Here is a 23,313-nt window from a genome sequence, read left to right on the forward strand (position 1 = left end):
TTATAGTCTAGCTTAATGCTATTCTTTTCACATCACATGCTTTTTATTTATGAAGGATACTAAAAAGATAAGTAATTTAAATTTAAATTTTTGGAGAGAAGTATGGTAAGAATTTTAATTTCAGCGGTTAGGTAAAATAAAATACATAACAGACATTTGAATTTCTCCATATTTAAAAATGGTCTATATTGGCAAGGGGAAATTCATTTATATGTGGAGTATCTTTCATCTATTGATGATGTATTCATCAATGAATATTTATTATTCTATAGCTCTATATACATATTTTTTATAATATAATAATTTTTACAAGTATTCCTCAGTTTATTTTTAAATGAAATATAATTAACATATAATATTATATTAGTTTCAAGTGTCCAATATAATGAGTCTATATTTCTATATGTTACTCAGTGCTCATTCAATGAATATTCTTATCATTAAATTTGGTACTTCTGATAATGCAGTTAGAATGAATACTTAAAATTGGAATTACTTGTTTAAAATTTAGAGAATGCCACTTACATATTTCTGAAATCCCTGTAGTCAGTGGAGGTCTCTAATTAACCTTCCTTGGATGAATGCATGGCTATCAGACAGTTAGTTGAATTTTGGTCAGTGTCACTAACTAAAAGAAAATTTTGGAGTGTCCAGAAACAAGTAAGATTGCTCAAGATGAATTAAATATCCATTATGGTTATTTTATGCTGATCAGATGATTACATGGTAGTTTTAACCACTTTCTCAATAATATGCATGTTTTCTCTTTCCATCCCAGAATGGCTCGTGGTTCTCTAAGGATTTCCAAACTGCCTATGTGGGCAAGAGTCTGTAATGTCACTCCCTCAACCTCAGTCTCTCTGCCTCTCTCTCTCTCATTTCTCTGGTTACATGTTATCTTTTCTCTCTGCTCGTCTAGCTGGCCTGAAGTGTTATAAGATGACTTTCTTCTTCCTGTTTTCTTGTTAGTTCTCACTTTGGTCTTCATGATGAGAGTAGATACTTACTCACCTCTGTGGTTAGCATGTTGAAAGCATAAGTCTTTGGCACAGTGCCTTCCGGAAGATCTTTCCTGCCTCGATAGATTCCTTGTTTTTTCCATTCCCAAACTTTCCCTTTCCTGCAGAGGAACAGAAAATGCAGTTGAGGAGACTTCAGAAGCCAGGGGCTCTCATGGAACTGCCTCTGCAGGAAGTCCTTTTGGCACTTTACCCCTGGGTGTTCCTTATTCCCCACCTTGTTTGGGCAACTAAGTACTCTTGATTTGGGGTGGTGAACTGCGGAGTTCAGGTCACCAGTGGATGGTGCTCCAAAGTGAAGAGTTGATTTCTGGGTGATTTGCAGAATTTAAAAAAGATATCCACATTTTACTAAAGTATAGCACTCTTTATGGAACTGTTGACAGCATAACAAACCTGAGTCTCCATGTGTTCCCGTACTCAGCAACTGAAGCTTTGTAGTTGTGATGGGGAGCACACACCCCCCCCCCCGCCTCCCTGGGCTGGGCCCTGAGGCCCTGCATAGAGTTTGGCTCAGGGGAGAGGGAAAGGCATCCTTGGGGAATAAGTCATGGCCAGTATTCGTCTGCCTGGAGCACAAGGCTTAGTTGCTGAATAATGCATATTTAATATATGTCGAATCAGTTCCAGATTTATAAAGGCTGTAACAGTAGATCCTTATCTATTGCAGTCTACTGTCATCTCTACAGAAGGAGCAGAAGAAAGAATGAAACTAAAAAGTCACCTTTGCTCCTTCTAGTCAGAATGGGAAAAGTTATGATGGCAGGAGATAATGAAACTATTTGTTAAAATGAGATTTTTGGCTTCTCTGTTGGATTTCATTTATTCATACTACTCTGGATTTCCACCGAGAACTGAATTCAGGGTGATGTTACTTTACATATTATATGAAAGTGTTATGCATTGTTATACGTATTTGGATGGGGTTATCCACTCAGGCTCTAAATTATGCTAGTAGATCAATACCATACATGAAACTGAATAAAAATAGTGATTAGGATAAGAACTAGTGTAGATAGTTGAATCCATATCTTATACTATTTTCCAGGGAAAGGTGATGTATTTGGAGACATCTTCTGGAAGGAAACCACCCTTGCTCACGCGTGTGCCAATGTCCGAGCACTGACATACTGTGACCTCCACATCATCAAGCGAGAAGCCTTGCTCAAAGTTCTGGACTTTTATACAGCTTTTGCAAACTCATTCTCAAGGAATCTCACTCTTACTTGCAATCTGAGGAAACGGGTATGTCGTGTGGATCCACTTGCCCTTATTAGAATCGATAGGGTTAATATGTCATACTCTAATAGCTGAGAAGTGCAAGAGGTATTTCATGTTGCACTCATACATTCTCATCGATGTAAAGTGGCATAATTTTCTTTCCCTTTCTTTATATTTTGTTTACTTTTTAAGGGGGAGGGGATTCCTGAGTACATGGTTAAAGACTTGAATCTTTATAATTTAAGTGTAAAATGAAAACCAGAGTTGAAGAGAAACAAACAAACTGTACTATAACCCAATTAGTTCTTAAGGTTTATAATAACTGCCATAAAAATAACATGAGTGTCTCTTAGTTTATTATATGGGTTTTTTTTTTTTTAGGTTGGTAAGGTTAATCAAGCTGGTTGCTTATTTTATATTCCTGACTCTATTATAAACACCCTTTCTCATTTAATGATCAGTTCATAAAGCTTATTCCCTGTGAATTCTTTCAAAGCACACTATCTTAAAAAAATAATTAGCCACACTGACATATCCTACAAATAGGTATAGCAGCTCTTAACTTTGCACTGCTGCTGCAAATATAATATTCATGGCCATTTTCTTTTTTATTGATGAGTGTGACACAAATATAATTTGCATAAAGAAGTCTCCTAGCTATGATTTATAGGTCATTGCACATAGGCTAGGGCTCTTTTATTGCCAAGAATGAAATACACACTTGGACAACTGCACTTAAGGAATTTCATCTAAAATGACTGCCCGTCTATAGTGAAGTATTCTGAAATAACAAGCCTTCCCTCCCACTGCCCCCTTAAATAGGACCTTCCCTTTAGTTAACATGGAGGAGAAAAATCAAGCCAAGAGACAGATGAGCATCTCTACTGTAGCAACATAGAAATGAACATAAGCAAATCATTATAATTCTCTACGGGGGGCGGTTCTAGGAGAGGATAGGACTGCTGGAGTCATATTCGTACTAGCTGTGCCACGATGTTGGATCTATATTTGAATAGCATTTTCAGTTTCTATTTTTGTTATAATTGGGTATTGAGCATCCACAACCTGCTAGACAATATGTAAAGAGTTGTTGCAAGCACAGAGACGAAATAGAGTCCCTGTGCTTAAGGTGTGAGTCCCTATGCTTAAGCCAAGTGTGAATATTCTATGAAACACAAATAAGTGAAACACATATTTGTACTAGTAATTGAAAGTTAAGGTAGTGGTGGACGTGGAAGAGGGCTGCCGATAGGAACTAACTGTGGAACTTTCTTGCTTATTCGTTAGGGAGTGTGGAGTCTCGTTTAAGTAGAAATATGTCTCCTTTGGTCTGTACTCTACCTTCCCCAATGACATCCTCTTCTACAAGGCAGCCCGTTAGATATTTGAAACTCTTATATCTTATTAAGTCTTCTCCAATATAAATTTTGCCAGCTTTGGAGTCTTCCCACGTACCACAAGATTACCGAAACCCCTATCCATCATCGTTATGGTCCTCAGGACAGATCTTATTTGTCACTGTCCTCCTCGAAGCATGTTGTTTACACAGTATCTCATCTGATGTTTATAATATTCCTGTGGAAAAAAAGGACAGTTTATTTTCCCTTCAAAACACATGAGGAAACTCAGGCCCAGGGGATTAATATCAAATAACCAACTGATATATTTGCAGTGCAAGGTCTCAAAGAGGGATAATTAAGACAATTCACCAGTAGAAAATAAATATTGGTTCTTCAGAATGAGTTCATCACAAAGCTCTCTCGCCTCTTTATTTTCTCTTTTGCACATCTGAGCACATGCACACCACACACACACATTGTAATGAATGCGGAGTGCACATACCTCTGATAGGAAGAGAAGCTAGAGACAGAAAACTGTGTGTGTGTGTTTTAAAGATTTTATTTATTTGTTTAGAGAGAGAAAGAGAGTGGGCAGGGGGCAGAGGGAAAGTGAGAGACCATCTCCAGCAGACTCTCTGCTGAGCGTGGAGCCTGACGCAGGGCTCGATCCCACAACCCTGAGACCATGACCTCAGCCGAAACCAAGAGTCGGACGTTCAACCGACTGCACCAGCCTGGTGCCCCTGTGCATTTTTTTTTAATAGGATTTGGGGATGCTGGTGCACAGGTTACATCGAATGGCTTCTTCCCTTTATGACGTGCTCCCTGTCACAACCTGTGTCACGTTTTTATTTTTTAATAATTCCAGCCCTTCTTCAATTGATGGATGGTCTCAATAACTTGGCGAAATGTGGGGAGAGGTGTAGTGTCAGTCAGTGTCACTTCATTCTCAGGAGGAAAAGAAGTATTCTCATAAAAAAAAACAAACAAAAAAACAACAACACTGAGAAAATATCCTCCAATGACTCGTGAGAATAACTACCATTTGGAGGGCCTGTTTCATAGCCATGCACTTCAACATATTTTATATATAATAATTGACCTTATGAAATTTCAGTAACCCACACATGAGGCACCTCACTTCCATTTCGTCGAGGAGGAGGCTGAGGTTCTGAGAATGGGACAGCTAGCTGCCAAAGAAATTATGGCTCAGGGTGTGGATTTGAATCCTTCTCTGTCTGATTCGAAAACACAGATCTTTGATGCTACCATGTTGCTTTGGCTTGCCAAAATACTTGGTATTTTTTTTTCCACAACAGTATTCCACAGACACACTGTCAACCATTTATAGTTTCTCACGTGCTCAGTCACTTTCAGTTCGTTCCCCATGGAGCTATTAATAAAAGGGTATTTTGTTCTTATGGCTATTACTGCAAGCATTCTTGCATTGAGTATTTTTTGTGAATTGGATATTTGTTGTGAGTTGTATAATCAAAACCATGTCCTTAGTATGCTCTTGATATCTCATAGCTATCAGAACCACCAATTAGGGGCGTGTTTCTAGTAAGCTGGGGGAGTAGATTTGGAACCCGGATTTTCAGCTGTCACAGATTACAGCTCTGGCCACATGAGCGGGTGTGGTGGCTGGGTGGAGAGCTTTGCATGGTGTGGGACTGTTGGTGGTCACAATAGTGGGGTATGTGGCAGCACTTTAGCTGCCTGTCTCCCCTGCCCCCCGTCTCCATTCCAGAAGAGTAAGAGATTTGTTATGCCAACATAGTTCCCACTAACCATCCTTAAGTTCCTCTCTATAAAAATTCTAGAACTAGAACCATAATTTCATCCAATAACTAGAGCAGGGGTTGGCAAACTTTCTCTGTCAAGGACCATTCAGTAGATATTTTAGGATTTGAGGGCCACAGAGCCTCTGTCTCAAGCTTGCCATTGTGTGAAAGCTGCTGTCTTAGCCCAGGGTGCCCTCACAAAATACTAGACTTAAACAACAGGAATTTATTCCCCACAGTTCTGGAGGCTGAGAAGTTCAAGATCAAGGTGCTGGGCCCAATTGGGTACCAGCGAGAGCTCTTTTCATTCTGGCTTGCAGACCTCTGCCTTCTCACTGTGTCCTCACATGGCTGTGAGTGAGGGAGAGAGAAAGGGAAGGGACGGAGAGTTAGGGTTGGGGTTAGGGTTAGGAGACAGAAAGGGACAGAGAGAAGAAGGGGAAAGAGGGAGAGAGGGAGAAGGAGATCTCTCGAGTACCTCTTCTTATTAGGGCAGGAATCTCATCATGAGGACCTCACCCTCTCGGCCTCATCTAAACCTGATTGGCTCCCCAAAACCTTTTCTTCAAATATCATCACATTGGGAGATTAGGGCTTCAAGATATAAATTTGGGGGGAATAAAATTCAGTTCATCACAGCAGCCAAAGATAGTATGTAAATAATTGAGCATAGTTGTGCTTTACTAAAACTTTACATAAACTGGTGGCTCTCACGGGCCTTAGGGTGTCCATTGCTGAAAGGAGAAGACTGGAAGTTAGCTAGGGAGGACAATGAGTATGCACACAGAATCCTCTCGCCTTGTATTAGAAAGCGAATCTACCACTTGCCACTCAGAGGTTATCATGAAATGGAAAATGCCATACAGCAGAGGTGGCTGCAGAAACCAGGTCAGTAACACCCATGAGGGAGGCCAGGCTCACGTGGCCATTGAAAACTAGAGTTCACACCATCTGTAGAAGGGGTGGCTGCTACTCAGTCTGGTTGCACCCTGCCTTGGTGGAATGCCAGCCCAGTGTTGCTTGGTCTGCCTATTTTTTTTCCCCAGAGAAGACAGAAGTATGAATTTTTATGCAAAATCACGTTAGTTTGGTAACTAATTTGCTTTGTGGTTTTTTTTGTTTGTTTTTCCTTTTTTTTTTTAAGAATATGGTCAAACAAAACAAGTCAGCTTGCTCTTGGTCCAAATGTTTGTGAACTAAATGGAATGAGTTCATGAACTCTTGATCTCATGATAGTAGAAGCCTGAAATTTTTACCTGAAGCCTGTGAATTTGGTTAAGAAAAATTACTACATCTTTATTTTCTTTAATTTCTAAGTGAAATGTAGCTTTTCCTTCAATTATGAAGGTTGGTAACAAACTACAGTATTAGTAGAAGTACCAAAAGAAATCATAGAAATTTTCATATTATATTGTATTTGTTGAAGTGTTTAGGCTTATCACTACTTAATAATTATTGTAGTTATTATAGACATGCTCCTAAGATAAGGTTATTGTTTTAAAAAAAAAGTACATAGATTACTATTTTGTGAATTTTTTTTTTAAGATTTTTTTTAAAATTTGAGAAAGAGAGCACATGAGAGTATGAGAGCAGGGAGAAGGAGACTCCCTGCTGAGCAGGGAGCCTGATGCGGGACTCCATCCCAGGACCCTGGGATCATGACCTGAGCCGAAGGCAGACCCTTAACCGACTTAACCAGGCACCCCACTATTTTGTGAATCATTTTTTAATATTTTGGTAACTGAATTTCAATATAATGTTTTTCATTTGCAATACTATGTATTTTATTTTGTGCACTTAAAACAACTTTTCTGAATTGAGGCCTGTTCTACAGGCTTTACTGGACTGCTAGAGATTAATACTCCCTGTACTACAGTCAGAAACTGGACTCAGTTGAACAAAAGGACTGGTTGGTGTATTTTTTCCAATAAGAACACAATTCCATAGTTTTCACTAAGTTTAAACATATTCAGAAAAGGTGCAGGAGAGCAACAGAGGAAGGTTGACTCACTTGCTGACTGTATGTATTTATTTACTTAGTTAATGGAAAATACAGTTTGCTGGAATGACAAAATGATGTTTCTCAAGCTGAGGACCAAGCCTCAGGTGCAGGTCTGCAAAGGCAAGCAGCACACCCAGCACAGGTGATACCTAAATTTTAAAGGATTTTAATCAGACTTTTAAAGTAATTAGTGCACTTCTACTCATTCTGCCGAGTTGTGATGCAATGAAGTTCACCTTCTGTGTAAAAAGAGTTAACAGAGCAGGTCTGACTGCTGTGCTTTGAAAGAGCTGCGTATGAAGCGAGCCCTTGGCTGGCTGGCTTCTGGGAACTTGGGTTTCAGGAGGGTTCCCTCCAGGCTAACGGGTGAGAGTGGCTCATGGTGCCCACACTATTTATTCAAACAGTGTGGTCTGTGCTAAACATTTACTTATAGCTGCATTAAGTGTGGTTGGGGTTTTGAGTTATTTCTAAACATTTCCTCCACTTTCAAGCTAGCATGAACATGTTTTCCTCCAGATGGACTATTTAGATAAGAGGAATAAGGAGTTTTATTTCTATTTTTGGTACTTCTTCTGACAAGACCCTTTGACAAAGTGTGGCCCAGAAAGTATTGACGGGCTCAGTGTATATCAATATATATCCATCACGACCCTACTACATACCTAGGGGGTCACGGAGATAAAAGACCCAGTGCCTGCTCTCTAGGGGCCTGCAGTCTAGCAAAGAGTCAGATAAATCCTAACAGAGTCCGATAAGTGCTATGTGAGGGTTTCATTTAGGGTACACGGGGAGGGGGGGCGGGGAGATGAGATGAATCCAACTCATCCCAAGGAGGACACAAGGAGAAATTTTAGGAGGTGATGATGACATTGGCATTAGGATTTCATTTTTTTTTAAAGATTTTATTTATTTATTTGACAGAGAGAGACAGCGAGGGAGGGAACACAAGCAGAGGGAGTGGGAGAGGGAGAAGCAGGCTTCCCGCCGAGCAGGGAGCCCGATGCGGGGCTCCATCCCAGGACCCTGGGATCATGACCTGAGCCGAAGGCACACACTTAACCTACTGAGCCACCCAGGCACCCCAGGATTTCATTTTAAACAGAATAATGTTCTAGAGGAGGGAAGGATCTTATAGATCACGTGGTCCAACTTATTTTCTTTGCAGATGAGAAAACCGAGACCCAGAGAATTAAATGACTTGCTCAAGTTTGCTTAGCAAATTAGCATCAGAGCTGGGATGGCAATCGAAATGCTTTGAATTCCGTGCTGCTGGTATTTTTACAGGTTAGCCTCGTTTACAAGCCCTGTGTAGAAGATTGTGAGTAAAATGCAACACTTGATTGTGTTCATTTTTAACAGGGAAAAAGGAAGGTGGATGGCCTGAGCTTGCATGTGATTCATAGATTGATTTTAGTGTTTTTCACACCATGTTTCGGGATAAAACCAACAGTGGAGCCCCCAAACCAACCCATAGGCAGTGTTCAGAGCTGTGAACAGGACTCCCAATATCTGTATGAGCCAATGTGTATGGTGTGGGCACAGCAGGTACGTCACTTGCATTGTGAAGGGTCTCATTTTTAGTATAACTTGTAACTTACGTGTCAGTATTGTTCGAGAGGTGTTACTGAATATGGTGAAATACTGCCTTGCTGATAATCCTGTGGTTCTGATGTACTCTCTGCTATCGGGCCAGTACTTTTAAGAAATATACGGGCTGCTGCAGCAGTTAGTATAAACATGTATAAAAAGAAAACTTCCCACATTAAACAAAACTCCTATTTTTTCCATCTTTGTATTTTGAGTTATTTTCTTAAGAGTCTAGTATTTTCACATTAGAAGTTATGATAAAAAAAATATTGATGAGTTTACTGCCCAGAGTGACATTAGTGCTAAATCTGTTAGTTGATTAAAAAAAAGGGGAAGAGGGAGAGGGAGGAAGAATGATTGGAAGGAAGAAATAAAAGAAAAACAAGTATGTCCATATAGAATTGGGAAAATTTGAGACCCGACAGCAGGAAGCAGGGAGGGAATGAGCTGGTACCGAGAATGACTCTGTTAGGAATGAGAATGAAGAATGCCATGTTGTCAATTCCAAAAACTCAAAGGAAGAGATTGCTAACTGAAATTTGGAAAGAAAAAAAAATAGTTACGATTGAACAATGTCAATACGGGCCGAAAACTGGGTAATAAACTGGGCTTCCCTCTTAAAGGCCATATATATTATATTAATGAGTGTGAACCCCTCTGTAGTTCCAGGTTGAGGCCAGAGAACTATGTGTCTTTTCATTCCGTGGCTCTGCTGAATTTGTTGCTGGTGTTGTGAAAATTTCTAAGCCAAATGGCTGCAGAGAAAATGTTCCTTGTACATCTACTATTGTGATGGAGTGGATCCCCTTGGACATTGATCAAAAGTGATGCCAAGCTGACACTTGCTCTTAGTCGTGGTCTCAAAGAGACATTGCCGCGGAGACCCATCCTGCTCCTAGTTTATACTCCTTTTTACTGAACATCTCTGTAGTACAGACACAAGCCAATCCAGGACCTGCTAACGGTATTAATATATCCCTTGTATTAATCTGCTCAGAGTGCCATAACAAAATAACACAGACTGGGTGGTTAAACAGAAAGGGATTATCTGACAGTCTGGGGGCCAGAAGTTCAAGACCACAGTGCCAGTAGGGTTGGTGTCTGGTGAGAGTTCTGTCCTTGGGTTGCAGATGACTGCGTTCTCGCTGTGCGCTCATATGGCCTTTCCTCTGTGCATGCATGTGAGGAAGTTAAGAAGGAGCTCTCTCCTGTCCCTTCTTATAAGAACATTAATCCCAACCTTATGACTTCATTTAACCATAACTGTTCGATTAGAGGCCCCATCTCCAGATAGAGCTGCACTGAGGGTTAGAGCTTGAACATATGAATTTGGGAGAAGGACACAATAACCCCATTTTTTAAAAAATTAAATATGAAGGAGTAACTTTGAGAAGTATTCTAAAATCAAAACTTACAGCTGAACTAGGTCTGCATTACCGGGGATACACAGCAGCACCAGCGTTCAGGACTGATTTTTGTAACATTGAGGCAATGCATGATTATCAATACTAGCAAAACATTCTAGGGCTCCTACCATGATTTAAGAAAGGAATCCCATTTAAACGTAGACAAATTTCCCCCAAGAATGATGAATACACGTTGTAAATTGGAAAAACTGAACATAGAGGTACTTATTCCCTTCACCCCATAAAGCCAGCGTCCTTTTCCACAAATGGCCCTGCTCTTAAGTAGAGAGTAGCAGAAGCCAGCTGGTCATGTTATGGGTAGGGATAGCACCGATCCTGTATTTTAATGTTACAGTACTAAGAAACAGTGGGTTAGGCTAACTCTTGCAGTTCACACAGGCTCAGAGCTCAGTAACTGTTGTTCTTTCCAGAAAGCATTCTTATCCTGGTGAATCCAGTGGCACAGAATGTCTTTTTTTTCTGTAAGCAGTGAAGCATCTCTAACAAATTACCTTCTATGGATGGAAAACAGACGAATCGGCTAGCGAACAGGCTTTGAGGACTTGCGTGGGAGACACATGCTGCAGACTATGTGTTTCTCAGGGGTCAGTCCTGGTATCTTTGAAGAAGGACTCTAGGATTGTCGTAAGGGCAGTTCCAACTTCACTACTTTCTTTTCTTCCCCCTTTCTCCCACCCTGACATAGCAGCTGAAACAAAATATGGGAGTACATTCATTCCACAAGCCTTCAACTTTTGTCATCCCATTAAAAAGACATCACTCAAACACTGTCCACACTTGGAATAAAAGCTAATATGGTCTCCCTAAAACTCCAAAGTATTCTGTAGACTCTGTGCTTCTCTCATAGCCTGGACTGTGGTACTTTGGTTTCCTATATACATTTTTGTTTTTTCAACTCAACAATGAGCTCCTTAAAGTAGGTATTTTCTGTGCTCTCTTCACTGCCAATGAGCAGAATAGTGCCCGCTGTGTCGTTGAATGAGTGATTTGGTGAATGAATGAAAAGGGAAGCAGACATAACCAGCCAGCACAGTTTTTATCCTCACTGACTGGAATAATCACTGTCATCCAGAAAAACAAATGATACCCTTGACAATTTTGGCAAAGAGCCTTATGAAATAGGATTATGAAAAGGACCATTACTAATTAGTGTTAAATCACAATTAGAGTTGAGCCCTGTATGCCGGCAGATTCCGCACAAGGCAGCGGTCTCTCCAGCACGTTCCGAGTACAGCAATCTTGACATCATCGTGTGCATTAAGATCACCTGATGCCAGGGGCTGTGATCCTCAGAACAGTACCTTCCTCTCATTCAAAAGGACTTTGAAGAACAAACTTTTTTTCTCAGTTTCTTTAGGAGAATCTGCATACACCCTTGGATGTGAGCAGGGGGCAGTTACAATTTTCATTCTCTTAGCTGATCATCAGGATTGCAAATTTGCTGTGAACGCCCGGGCACCACTAGCTCTGCTTCCATGCGGCGGCTTGTAGAAGTTTCCCCTCCAAACCAAGGGAGCTCGCTGCCTTGCGGTTTACACAATACAGACTCTGTCTCGTTTGAGCTTCCAACCGACACTGTAGGGAAGGGAGCTAAGAGAGGTGAGGTGACTTGCTCGTGGCCACACGGCTGATCGCCGCTCTGAGGTTCCAGCCTCCATGTCTCCTCTCCAAACTGGCTCTCATTCCACTGATGGGGGTTAAATAGGCTGACTTTCAGCAATTCCAGAAGTTTATCATGTGCATTTAGAGGAAGCAGAGACCTAATTATGCAGTCTTTTGATTCCTTAAGCTGCTTCTATTTAGGGCTCTCTTGATCCGCTTCCAGATCTGCTTCCAGAATAAAACCTTTTCCACATTTAGTTACCAGGACGTAGGTTCACAGATCCCTCACTCTTCAGTGATGCCTCCAAAGCGCTATTTAAGGACAGAGTTTCCCAAGTTTCACAGTGGGGGCAGGATTCAGTCATTTACCAACATACTTGACAGTCGATTATACTGTCTGTTTGATAGCTCCTCTTTTCAAAACTAGAGTTTATTTTTATTGCAAGAAAATATGTATTCTAGTAGTAAACGAGGGAAATAGATAAGCCTTTAGTATAGTCAGAAGAGTATTTAACTAACATAAGAAGGTAGACATTTTATAAATCATTTTTCTTGGGAATCTTCAAAGTAGTCAACCGTCCACTTGAAACATTTGTTTTAGGGCTGAATCCTGCCTGACAATAGTGCCTTTTTAGGGTCATCATAGCTGGATCCCAGACTGTTCATTTCCATGTGTCTACCACTTCTTAATTCTCAACCATTAATGTTTGATGAGGGGCCTCTGGAAGTACAGTGCTATGTCATTTAAAGGAAAACCCTCCTTTTGAATGAACCAAGCAAGGATTTCTATTAATATCACGACTGAAATGTATGTAATAGTTGCTTCCCTAATTCCTTTTGGTATTGATCTGAATTTCGAATACATGCAGTTTTCCCTATATTAATTTCTTATGTATCTTTTTCCTTCTCTGTTATGGAAAAAGAAGTCGATGGATCACCTCTGTGGTTGTATATGTAGTATATATATAATATATAATAATAGGTGTGTATTTTACATATATATACATATTATCTATATATATTTTACATATATATATGTATATATATGTAAAATGTTAAGTTTGGATCTGTTCATGGATCTGTATTTCAGTATATTTTCAGGCAGAGCTCTTTTGGGGGGGTTCCTCCCTTCCCAGTCCCCAAGATAACATCTAAATTTGATTACATAATTTGTCCTTATAGGGATTTCTTCCCTTCACTTTTTGAGCTTAATCCACTGACTCAGCTTTTTCTGTCCTCTGAGGAACCTGAAAAAATATTGAGCTCAATAGACATGTATTCAAAAGGTTTCCATGCTGATTCTGAGAAGTAGCTTTTATAACACTTTACAACAGATTTCGAAAGGTTATTCAGAGGAGGGGTTTCAAGATGTTTACAGTGAATTCAGACTATTGCCAAAAAAGTAAAATAAATATTGCATTAAAATATATCAATATATGTAGACTAGAAAGCATTTTAGAGCATTATATACATTTTGCAAATAAAAAAATAGAGATCTGCTCTGTGGTTAGACTGAATTCTTAATAGTTAAGTATTACGACCAAAATAGTATCTGTCTTCCTGGAATGTCCATTTTTTTTCCCCCATCTGAGAGGTGCATTTCATAGATTTTGACATTCCAATCAAGTGATCTTCCCCAAAGGAATCAAATCAAGTCATCCTACCAAATAATCAGAGACACTCAGATGACCCAGTGAGGCTACAGTAATTTCTCCCATAGACAATCATTTATTTTCTACTCTTCTTTCTGAATCAGGTTATACTTGATTTACCCAACACTTTCAGAAGTTGACATTTGGTTTCACTGGGGTTTGCCCTGTGTCCACAGTTTGATCCTTTTGAGAGTGATGTCATCTGTTGTAAAAGTTCAGCAGAGGCGCCGTGCCGTCCCTTAGGAAACTCGCAATCTGGAAGGCAAACTGCAGAGGAAAGATGGTAACTGCTCATTTTGCACGTCGGAAGCAGCTAGGTTCCCCAACAGCAGCACACAGAAGTAATGCTGGGCACTGGACCCTGTCCAGGAATTTGCTTTCCTCTTTTACAGGTGCTTTAGCAACAGCTTTAAATGTGGTTGTGAATGGCAGCATAATCCCAGCAGGTTAGATGGGTAATATGTAACACAGATCCTTTGCAAATTAGTTTCCCATGACAGGAAGATACATAACCCTCTCTTGAGTGAAAAAAGCGTGTTTCCTAGTGTTTGGAAATTCAGAAGGTGGGATGTCGAATGACCCACTTAGCCATTGGAGAGTGCACTATTACATGGGGAAGGGCCTGCAAGCACAAGAGATCAGATCCAACCTTCCGGATTTATGACTCCATAAAATGAGGCCAACTGCCAGCTTGTTAATAGCAACATTGCCACAGATGACAGTCACCGAGTGGCTCGTTACTGTAATCATACACCAGGAAGACTTTCTCCATAAGCTGTTGGGAGTGGCAATGGTCGTGTGGAGTAAAGAAAGTGCCTGGCGGGGCCTTTATACTGATGCAGCTGACTTCTCCCAAGGGTTTGTAGAGAAGGTCGCAATATGGCTGTTTGCCCTGGTGAGAAAACTATGAGAGATTTGGATTTGGTTGCTTTGCCAAGCTCAAAAAATCTCTGTTTTGGGGTTCCTGGGCCATTCTACTTGGCACATTCCTTTTAGAAGGGTGTTTTTAATTGTGAACCAGCAATTCTGTGGAGGTTGACAATATAAACGAAGCTCAAGTGATGCTGAGAGAGGGAGAGAGAACTTTAAAAATTCAAAGAACCCCCAAGACAAGTCTGTCAGCAGAAAAGATATGCAACAGATGTAATTATATGAAAATGTATCTGATGCTTGAGGGTAAGCTGGCTTTACTATGCCAAACAGCATATAAGACACTTGAATTTCCAGTTTTTGAGTAAATTTTATAAAACAAATGTATCAATCTCTTTCTGGAAGCACAGGCACCTCAGTATTTTCCATGGTCATATATTCATATCCCAGAAATAAATTTGCCATTGATGCCATAGAAGTTCAAATTATCCAGGTATTTTTTCATTTTGTCCAAATCCCTTTCAGAAAAATATGACCAATTTAGAAAACTGCTATTTTAGATTTCAGTGAGTGGCAGGATTCAATAGTCAGGTGCATTCCAGTCTGTCAAAGATGCAGCTGATTAATTTTGATTAAAGATCAGAGATGCATTTTAATACCTCACCAAAATAAAATCAAACAAATGTGAGTGACCAGGGCTATGATAAAGACAAACTATAGCCATTCATACAGCAACAAAAGTGGTTATTTTAAATGGAGAGCAAGGCCAAAGGTTTTCCTATATTGAGATATAAAAAGACCTCTGTTCTCTAAACTAAAAATCTGAGATCACATCTTTAAAATATGGGACAGTGAAATCATCAAAATTTAGACAAATGGAAGACAACTTGGGAAAAAAATACATTATGAAACTTGAATTGCTATTTTATAAAAGAAACTAATCACCTTATCCTGTGATTTTGGCTCCTTCCTCAAGGACCAGCTCTGTCCCCACTTTCTCCATTTTCCTCCTGTCCTCCAGCTCCACGTGACCTCTCCTTTCTCGGTACTCCTGTACCACGCACCACTGTAGCATTTTCTTCAATATTTACTGTATGTTGCTTTGCAGGGTTATGTGTATTCAGTAGGTGGCCTGTCTTCATGCATTGGCTATTAAGCTATTAAAGATAGAGAAATGTCTATTATCCCATACCTCCAGCTGTTCTTTGTGCTCTAGCACTCCAATGATATTTCTTGATTGAATGAGTAATAATATTGCAGAGTTTATGGATTTAAAGCAATGTGTGCTGCTTCCCTTTCTAGTCGTAGAGCCCGATACCCATGGAAGAGTAAGCAGTGAGGGGAAAGTAGCAGGAAAAGGGGTATCTGATTTATTTTTTTAAAAATTCTGATAATTATTAGGATAGTTTTGAATGTAGACTTAATAAGAATTTGCAAAGATTACACTTTTGAGAAATTAGAAAATTCTTTGCGAAATTAAACATGAAAAATTTAGACTTGCCATTGGATACTGTGAGCAAATACATCTTAACTGGTTAAAACTTGTCCAAAAATAGTAAAGGGAAATGGCAATATTTGGGATTCTCCAGGAGGCACTTGAATTATTTCTTCACTAGAATTAGACATTCAATTTAGAATAAATCTTTAGTTGTTTTGGTGAAGGAAAAGGGAGAAAGCATGTCCTAAACACATGGCTCCATCACTCTTAAACAACTGTAGGCAGAAGTGGACCATAGCTTCTACCTAATTCAAAAAATAAAAGTGATCCTATTTACACTCATAGCCAAGGGGCATCTATACTCTTTCCCAGGGGATGTTCTAACATCTCTCTTTGTAAGGACTAGAAAGCCAGCTTCGGGTTCAAGTGTATGATCTCGTGCACATGAGTTTATCACGATGCCTCTGTTCATACATCTATAAAATGAAATTAACAGTAGCCAATAAATATCCATGGAGTGCTTCTGAAGTGCCAGGCACTTTTCTAAATGCAGAATATCTAGGAGTGAATAAAGCAGATATTTCCCTATCTTCGTGGGGTTTAGGATCTAGACCTACCTCACAGACTTGTTGTATTAAGTGCATACAGACTATCCCACATGAGGTTTTAATGAATGTTAGCAGTGATGGTGCCAGTGATGATGGAGATGAAGATAGTGATAAGGACGCATTTCAGAAATGGCAGTGCCAGACTGGTGCCCATGATTCTCTCCCAAAATTCTAATGGGAAGAGAAGGTCAGGTTGTAGTCTCAGTATCAGCTGTCAGTCACCGGTGATAAGAGAAAAGTTAACAAAGCACCTCAGTCTAATCTCTGTAGAAGATAGAATCCCCCTCTTGTAAACAAAATGTAATCAGTAATGTCAAGGACTTCCATACACAGCAGTAAAATATGCTGAAAATTGCAGAAATAAACATTTCTATGCTTGCCCCAAATAATGTTGAGTTTTCCCAGAGGAAATGCCTACTTTCTTCTGTTAACACAAAACAATATCTATCTCTACCTCTTTCTAAATTCCACACATTTAGCATAACTTCTATTATGGGTAAACTCCCAAATGTGGTCTCTAACATTGGATGAAATGATTTGGTTGATGATACATATTAAGGGAACAGACAGGAGTTGGGGATGTCAAGGCCAGTTCTTGGCACTTTTTGCTCAGGGATTGTATTTCTGTAACCTAGGTTAATGAGCAACATCCATGCTCTGTTTTGTTGTGTGTGCTAAGATTAGCATTAGCCAATGTACTTTGATCTAAAAACTTGCACTTTAACTATAGGTTCTAAACTTATGCTGAATTATATCTATCAGAGTTTGACTGTCTGAGCATTCTGCTCACCATTGAACTACTCCTCCCAACCAAGCCCCTGTGGCTATAGTAACAGTGAACTATGTAAATGTGTTTCCCTTAAGGGTGACACTCAGGGAAAGCACTGGGACAAATGGAAAAAAGCTTTTCTATCTGTGTCTAGTATTAACCCAGTAGCTAACCGAGTAAACCAAGAGCTAAGTTCATTCTTTTATTTAGAACCCGAAACTAAATTTGCATTGCACTTTTAGAAGTGAAAGGCAACTACGTTTTCTTTCATAAAATTTTTAATTTCACCTGCCTTTAACATTAGGACATCTCTGAAGGACTTATTTAAAAAATATATATATACTATTTGCATCCATTCATCTGCTTTGAAAGAACATAATAAAGAAAGGCCACTGGTATGTAGAGAAAGAGAAATATTGCTTGAACAAGCTCATACCACTAGTCAGATCTGTTAAAGAAAAGGTGAGCTCATATCTTTCCTTTTTGTAATATTCCCTGCAAGAAAAAGTTGCTCATTTTATTCATGTTTGACATTTCATAAAAAAGGTAAAATTCATTTTTAATGAAAAATATTCCACAAGGTTATTAATTAAAAGAAATGCAGGAAGAAAAATCCATCATTTAAAAAAAGAGCAACTCATGAATAAGAGAAAGTTTCAGGAAAAACTACAGCTCAGTGAAATCCTCTCAGGATTGCTGGCTGGCTGGGCAACAAGTTTTGCATCAAAGCTTTGGTTAACTTAGAATAGTAGCTCCTTGAGCTTATTGCTTGAATCTTTGATTATACTTCTTATTTTTGGTCCATTGTTCTCACCAAATTGTAAACTACTTGAGGCCAAAGATTATGAATAATGTAATCATAGCACCTAGAGTATAGTATTTTCTACTGTAATGTTCAAAAAATGTTTGGCAAGTGATTGAATCAATATTTGAGTGTCTCCTATTTACAAGAGGACTGAATATAGTTATTATTACGTGAATTTATGTTCCCCTAACATAAATAATATCTCTAGGAAAAGGTTAAAAAGGCTAGAATTGTTCAATTTGTTGAAGAGAAGTTAATGCTATAAAAAAAATCTGCAACAGATAACAGTCACGAGAAAATTGTAACATATATTTTCCCTCTGGTGAGTCATACTTTCCTCTCACCTCCTGGAACTTCTACTCTTTCCTCCATCCCCACTCCCTGTAAACCTTATTCTCCACACAGCTTTTTAGAGCTTAGAAATAGCCACTCTTTTGCCAAGTCTGACATCTATCTTTTGGGGCATTGTGGAGGTACGAGGGATCCAAGATAGAGTATTCCTACGTTCAGCTCATATTTGGAACCAACTGAGAGATCAAAATACGACTTATTCCTAAGAAAGCTGATGTGGCTCTAGGGCTTTATCAAGTGGACTTTCTACATGTTAGCCCTGAGTTAGGCGTATTTACCATCTAGGTACTGGTCTGGCTGGGAAACCAAAGCTCTTCCCTAATATGGCAGAACCTGCTCTGACACACCCGTGCCTCAGTAGATGGGCCAAATGCTCCATCTCTGTAGAAAGGACTCCTCAGAAAGGGGAGAGGCAATGGATAGGCTCAGTTTCTTTTTCCAACCTCACTAACCAGAGAGATGGCTCCTTTTCTGGGGAAGAGGAAGTGGAAGATGGAGGAAAATGTTAGGAATATTAGCCTAGTAGAAGTCACTTCATTTGTATTCTCCCCTCATGAGTACAAGTGGAATCATAGTGCTTACGAATCATTTATAACATACAGGCATGACATCCATATGCATAAAATATATAACATTTATAACACATACAACACTTATATACATTTATAACACGTATAAAACTGATAACAAATACATATGAATATATAAAAATACATATGTATGTATATAACATATATTTCATAATATAGTGCACGTATTACATATTACGTATGTATATTTACACTTTAAAAGACTACTCAATCTCTACCAGTGGAATTCCAGACAAAGAGATTATGACCTGAAGGATTGCAGGTAACATGGAGGAGTTGCCTTGTGGCCACGAACATTTTGGGGGATGATTTAGATCAGACCATAGGAAAAAGTGAGGATTGTGGACTAAGGACAGCAGAATCACTTGGATGCTTTTGTCAAGTTGCAGACTCTTGGGTCCCACTTCAGATACTGAACCACAGTTAGCAATTATGGGGGGCAAGGATTCACAGGGGATTCACATGGATGGTAGGACTGGAAAGCCACTGCATGACTTTAACGTGTACGGGGGATTGTGATCACCTCCCCCGCCAAAAGGAGAGAGAGAAAATGGCTCAGCTATATGGTGAATTATTTAGATTATGAATGAAGCTGTGCTGACAATAAGGGTGACCGGGCAAATGGCTGCTCTGTATGGAAACTGTGAATAGTTCCAAGCGTGCAGCATTTTTTACCTAGAGATTCCTGTCACTCACATCCGTGCTGGGACATAGGATCCATATGGGAAGCAGGAGTAATATTATCCAGTCTGTCTTCTCATGGACCTCCGTGATGAATATCCTAGCCCCTCACCAACGTTCAGCCCCCATTCAGCCTTTATTCCGAGGCTCTCTCTGGCCCCTTGCTTCTAAGCAAAGTCCCTCTTCCAAGGATTGCTTAAGTAAAAATAAAGAAAACATAAACGTTCTCTGAACGTTTTAAACCACATATCACATAGGTATTAAATTCATACTTGTTCACAGAGCTGATGAACTTGGGACTTTTGAACACCCCATACAGTGTTAGATGTTCTAAGGAATGACTGCTTTTGTTGGAAAGCCAGACTCAACTTCACACTGATCTTAGGTTAAAGTTGTCTTTTCTAGGATGACAGCCTCTTACAGTGTGAAGACAGCATGTTATTCTTTAGAAGTAGTGTGGCTGCTGCCCTGTCTGGGACAACATAGGCCTGAAGATGGGGGGAAAGATGACATTTTGAGGCTTCCCAGCTCATGAGCTTGTGGTCTACATAGACAACCTGAGTAACCCGCCACTGACTTGATTTCCCACACAGGATAAATTTTGTGCGTTAAAAGCCTGGAGATTTGACCTTCACTCTTGCGGGCAACTTGTGTAATGTCAGCATCTTACAGGGAAGCAAAGTGGTAAAGAACTCCCTCTGCTAGACTCCAGTCGAAACAAAACTGTAGAGGCAAAGACCAAAGACCAAAGACCATAGTGTGAAGGTTGGGGCTAGTTGTCAAGGAGAGTGAGTTTTCATTTAGTTGTTGTACTTGTTACTTCAGAGTATATAAACTCATGTGGTTATACTTCCTTTCCCAAAGATATGGGCAAGATATGAAAAGCTCTTTTTGTCTTTCTTTAATATCCCAGACCATAATAAGTTCCCTCTCTCTCTCCCTGCCTCTCTCCTCTCTCTTTCTCCATATATATAAAATACATATATATATATTTTTTACTTGATTTGATGTCAGGAAGTCCATTTGGTGGTATTCTGAGACTATCTGTGATAGTATGGAAAAAAATTACTGACTAGGAATTAGAAAATCTGTATTTTAATCATGGTAATATTTCGTACTTTCTTCATTCCTTGGGTGACTGACCACCTTAACCTCTTGTGCCTCAATTTGATTATCTTTAAAACTGGAATAATTATAACATCTGACACTTCCGTAACTCTTAAAGTTTAGAAATCTATTGAAAATGCAGTGTTTTTTTATGTTACTTCAGGAAACAGATCATTGTCTCCATTTTATAAATGAGAAAACCAAGTCCTACAGAAGCAAAGTAACTTGCTAAGATCCCTCAGTGTTAAATGGCAAAGTAACAGTCCTGGAACCCAAACCCAAATCTTCAGAAAGTTGACTAATTTTGCTTTTATGAATGTGTCTTACAGAGCTCAAGGAATTATTGTGAGCAGTAAGTGAGGTAACAGCAGAAGTTTTTTTTTTTAAATCAATAGTTACACAAATGTAAATTAATATTTAATAAAGTGGAATTGTCTTTACCAAAGAAATCCTTCAATATTCTTACTTTTCTCTTTAGTTCCTTGAGGTTAGAAGAGTTTAAAGCTGATATGGGATAAAGAAATTAATATAGAGAACATACCTTTGGATGGCAGCTCAAGAACTTAATTCCTTATTGCTTTGCTGAGTCACCATTCCGAACCAGGCCGAGGCTGTTTCTTGGCTCTTCTATGGGATAAAGACCACACTGACATCTCCTAAGTACACGTGGTGCTCTGCAACCAGCTTTCTCGTCCGGGATAAGAGAGCTTTCTTTCAAAGCCTACACCATTCAGCAAATTTCTAGTGACTTCCACAGCTGGTACTCAGGAGAAACATTAGCCACTGTTAAAAAAATACCTGTTATTGCTCACCTTGAAGCCACCAAGAATTGTCCACGTGAAGAAATAATTTCTTTGCAAATTGATCCCTGCCATTCATAGCTTCTGTCCTTGTGATTTTTGATGATGGCCTCATATTTGAACCACTCGATTTTCTTTGACTGTGGTGTCCTGATGCATAAACCCTATTCTTCCAGAGTGGCAATCACTCCGGCTTTTCACTGCATCTTTTCTACTGTGGAGAATGGCTGCTTAGCTCTTCATGATGCTCCCTAATGTGTGAATTTCATGTGTATATCACATATACATGAAATACACCCTCCAAATCTGGTGGAGATTAGTCTATTTTTGCATGATGTGGTGGTAGATTGAAACAGATAATTTGATTTATATAAATTTAGAAACATAAAACAGCAAGCTTGTAAGTTGTAAGTTCTAAGTTCAGCTTGGGTGGTGTGGTGTTTCAGCTACCAGCATGTTTTCACGAAGGACGACAGAGCTTTCTAAAAACAAAGAGGCTGCTATAGATTGAATGTGTCCCCTGACCCCCAAAATTCATATGTTGAAATCCTAACCCTAAGGTGAAGGTATGAGGAGGTAAGGCTTTTGGGAGGCAATTAGGTCATAAGAGCACAGCCCTAATGAATAGGATTAGTGCCTTTATAAAAGAGGCCTGGGAAAGATCCCTTTGCCCTGTGCTCTGTGAGGGCACAGAGAGAAGGCGCCCTCTATGAACCAGAAAACAGCCCTTTACCAGACATGGAATCTGCTGTGTGTGGTCTTGGTCTCCTCAGCCTCCAGAATGGAGAGAAATAAATTCTGCTATTGATAAGCCACTCAGTTCATGATATGTTTGTTATAACAGTTCAAACAGACTAAGAGATCCACATCCAACCAAGTATGTGTTGAGTGACTACTGTGTGACAAAAAGTGGCGATGGAATAAACAATAGTAATGCAGTGAAAACCCTCTTTTTAGCATCAGTTTCATTCTGGGAATTAAATTGCCAAGATACAGGATGGAATCGAATGGAACACATCCAGAGAATTTGAACCTCTGTGGATACAGGCAACTTAGCAAATGCAGGTGGTAAGGAGCCATCCCAGCCTCCAGCTGGGCATCTGCAGGTAAAGGCGTTTGTGTTTTGAGACTGATTTCTAACTTTCACCTTGACAGTTGAAGCAGGGACTCTTGGAGTGCTGCAAACAGTGTTTTTCCACCCAGGCTGTCTGTTAGAATCACTCCCGGAGCTTTGAAAAAAATGTCTGATGCTGAGCCTTACCCTAGAGATTCTAATTTAAATTGGTTTGGGACAAGGCATAGGTATCTTTTTTTTTTTTTTTTAATGTTCTCTGAGGGATTTTAATGCACAGCCAAGGTTGAAAACTATTGTAGTAGATTAGTGATTCTAAAACTGTGTGCAAGAATCACCTGGGGTGGCAGGGGTGGGGGGGTGAAGGGTGGGGGGTTGGGGGAGATTGGTTAAAATTTAGATTCCTGGGACTGGCCTTCAAAGATTCTGATTTGGTTGGTCTGAAGTGGGACCCCGGAATCTACCCTAAATGATTATAATTTGGATGCTTCTTGGAAAACACTTTGAGAAACACCCCTTGTGAGCTTTAAGTATTTGTAATCTCATCTGCTGTCTTGTGGGAACCAGACTAGAGATTTCAATTCA

The 23,313-nt window shown here is 39.6% G+C and overlaps 1 protein-coding gene across 1 annotated transcript in view; it reads left to right on the top strand.

Moving 5' to 3' along the window:
- Positions 1-23,313, top strand: part of KCNH5 (potassium voltage-gated channel subfamily H member 5) — a 277,648-nt gene that overhangs the window by 219,665 nt on the left and 34,670 nt on the right. Inside the window, exon 10 of the mRNA XM_081830419.1 lies at positions 2,068-2,264. Coding sequence (XP_081686545.1) covers positions 2,068-2,264 — 197 coding nt within the window. The remainder of the gene's footprint in view (positions 1-2,067; positions 2,265-23,313) is intronic.

This window comes from Leptonychotes weddellii, chromosome 9 (genome assembly GCF_054177405.1).
Source record: "Leptonychotes weddellii isolate Sample4059 chromosome 9, ASM5417740v2, whole genome shotgun sequence".
Taxonomy (NCBI): Eukaryota; Metazoa; Chordata; class Mammalia; order Carnivora; family Phocidae; genus Leptonychotes; species Leptonychotes weddellii.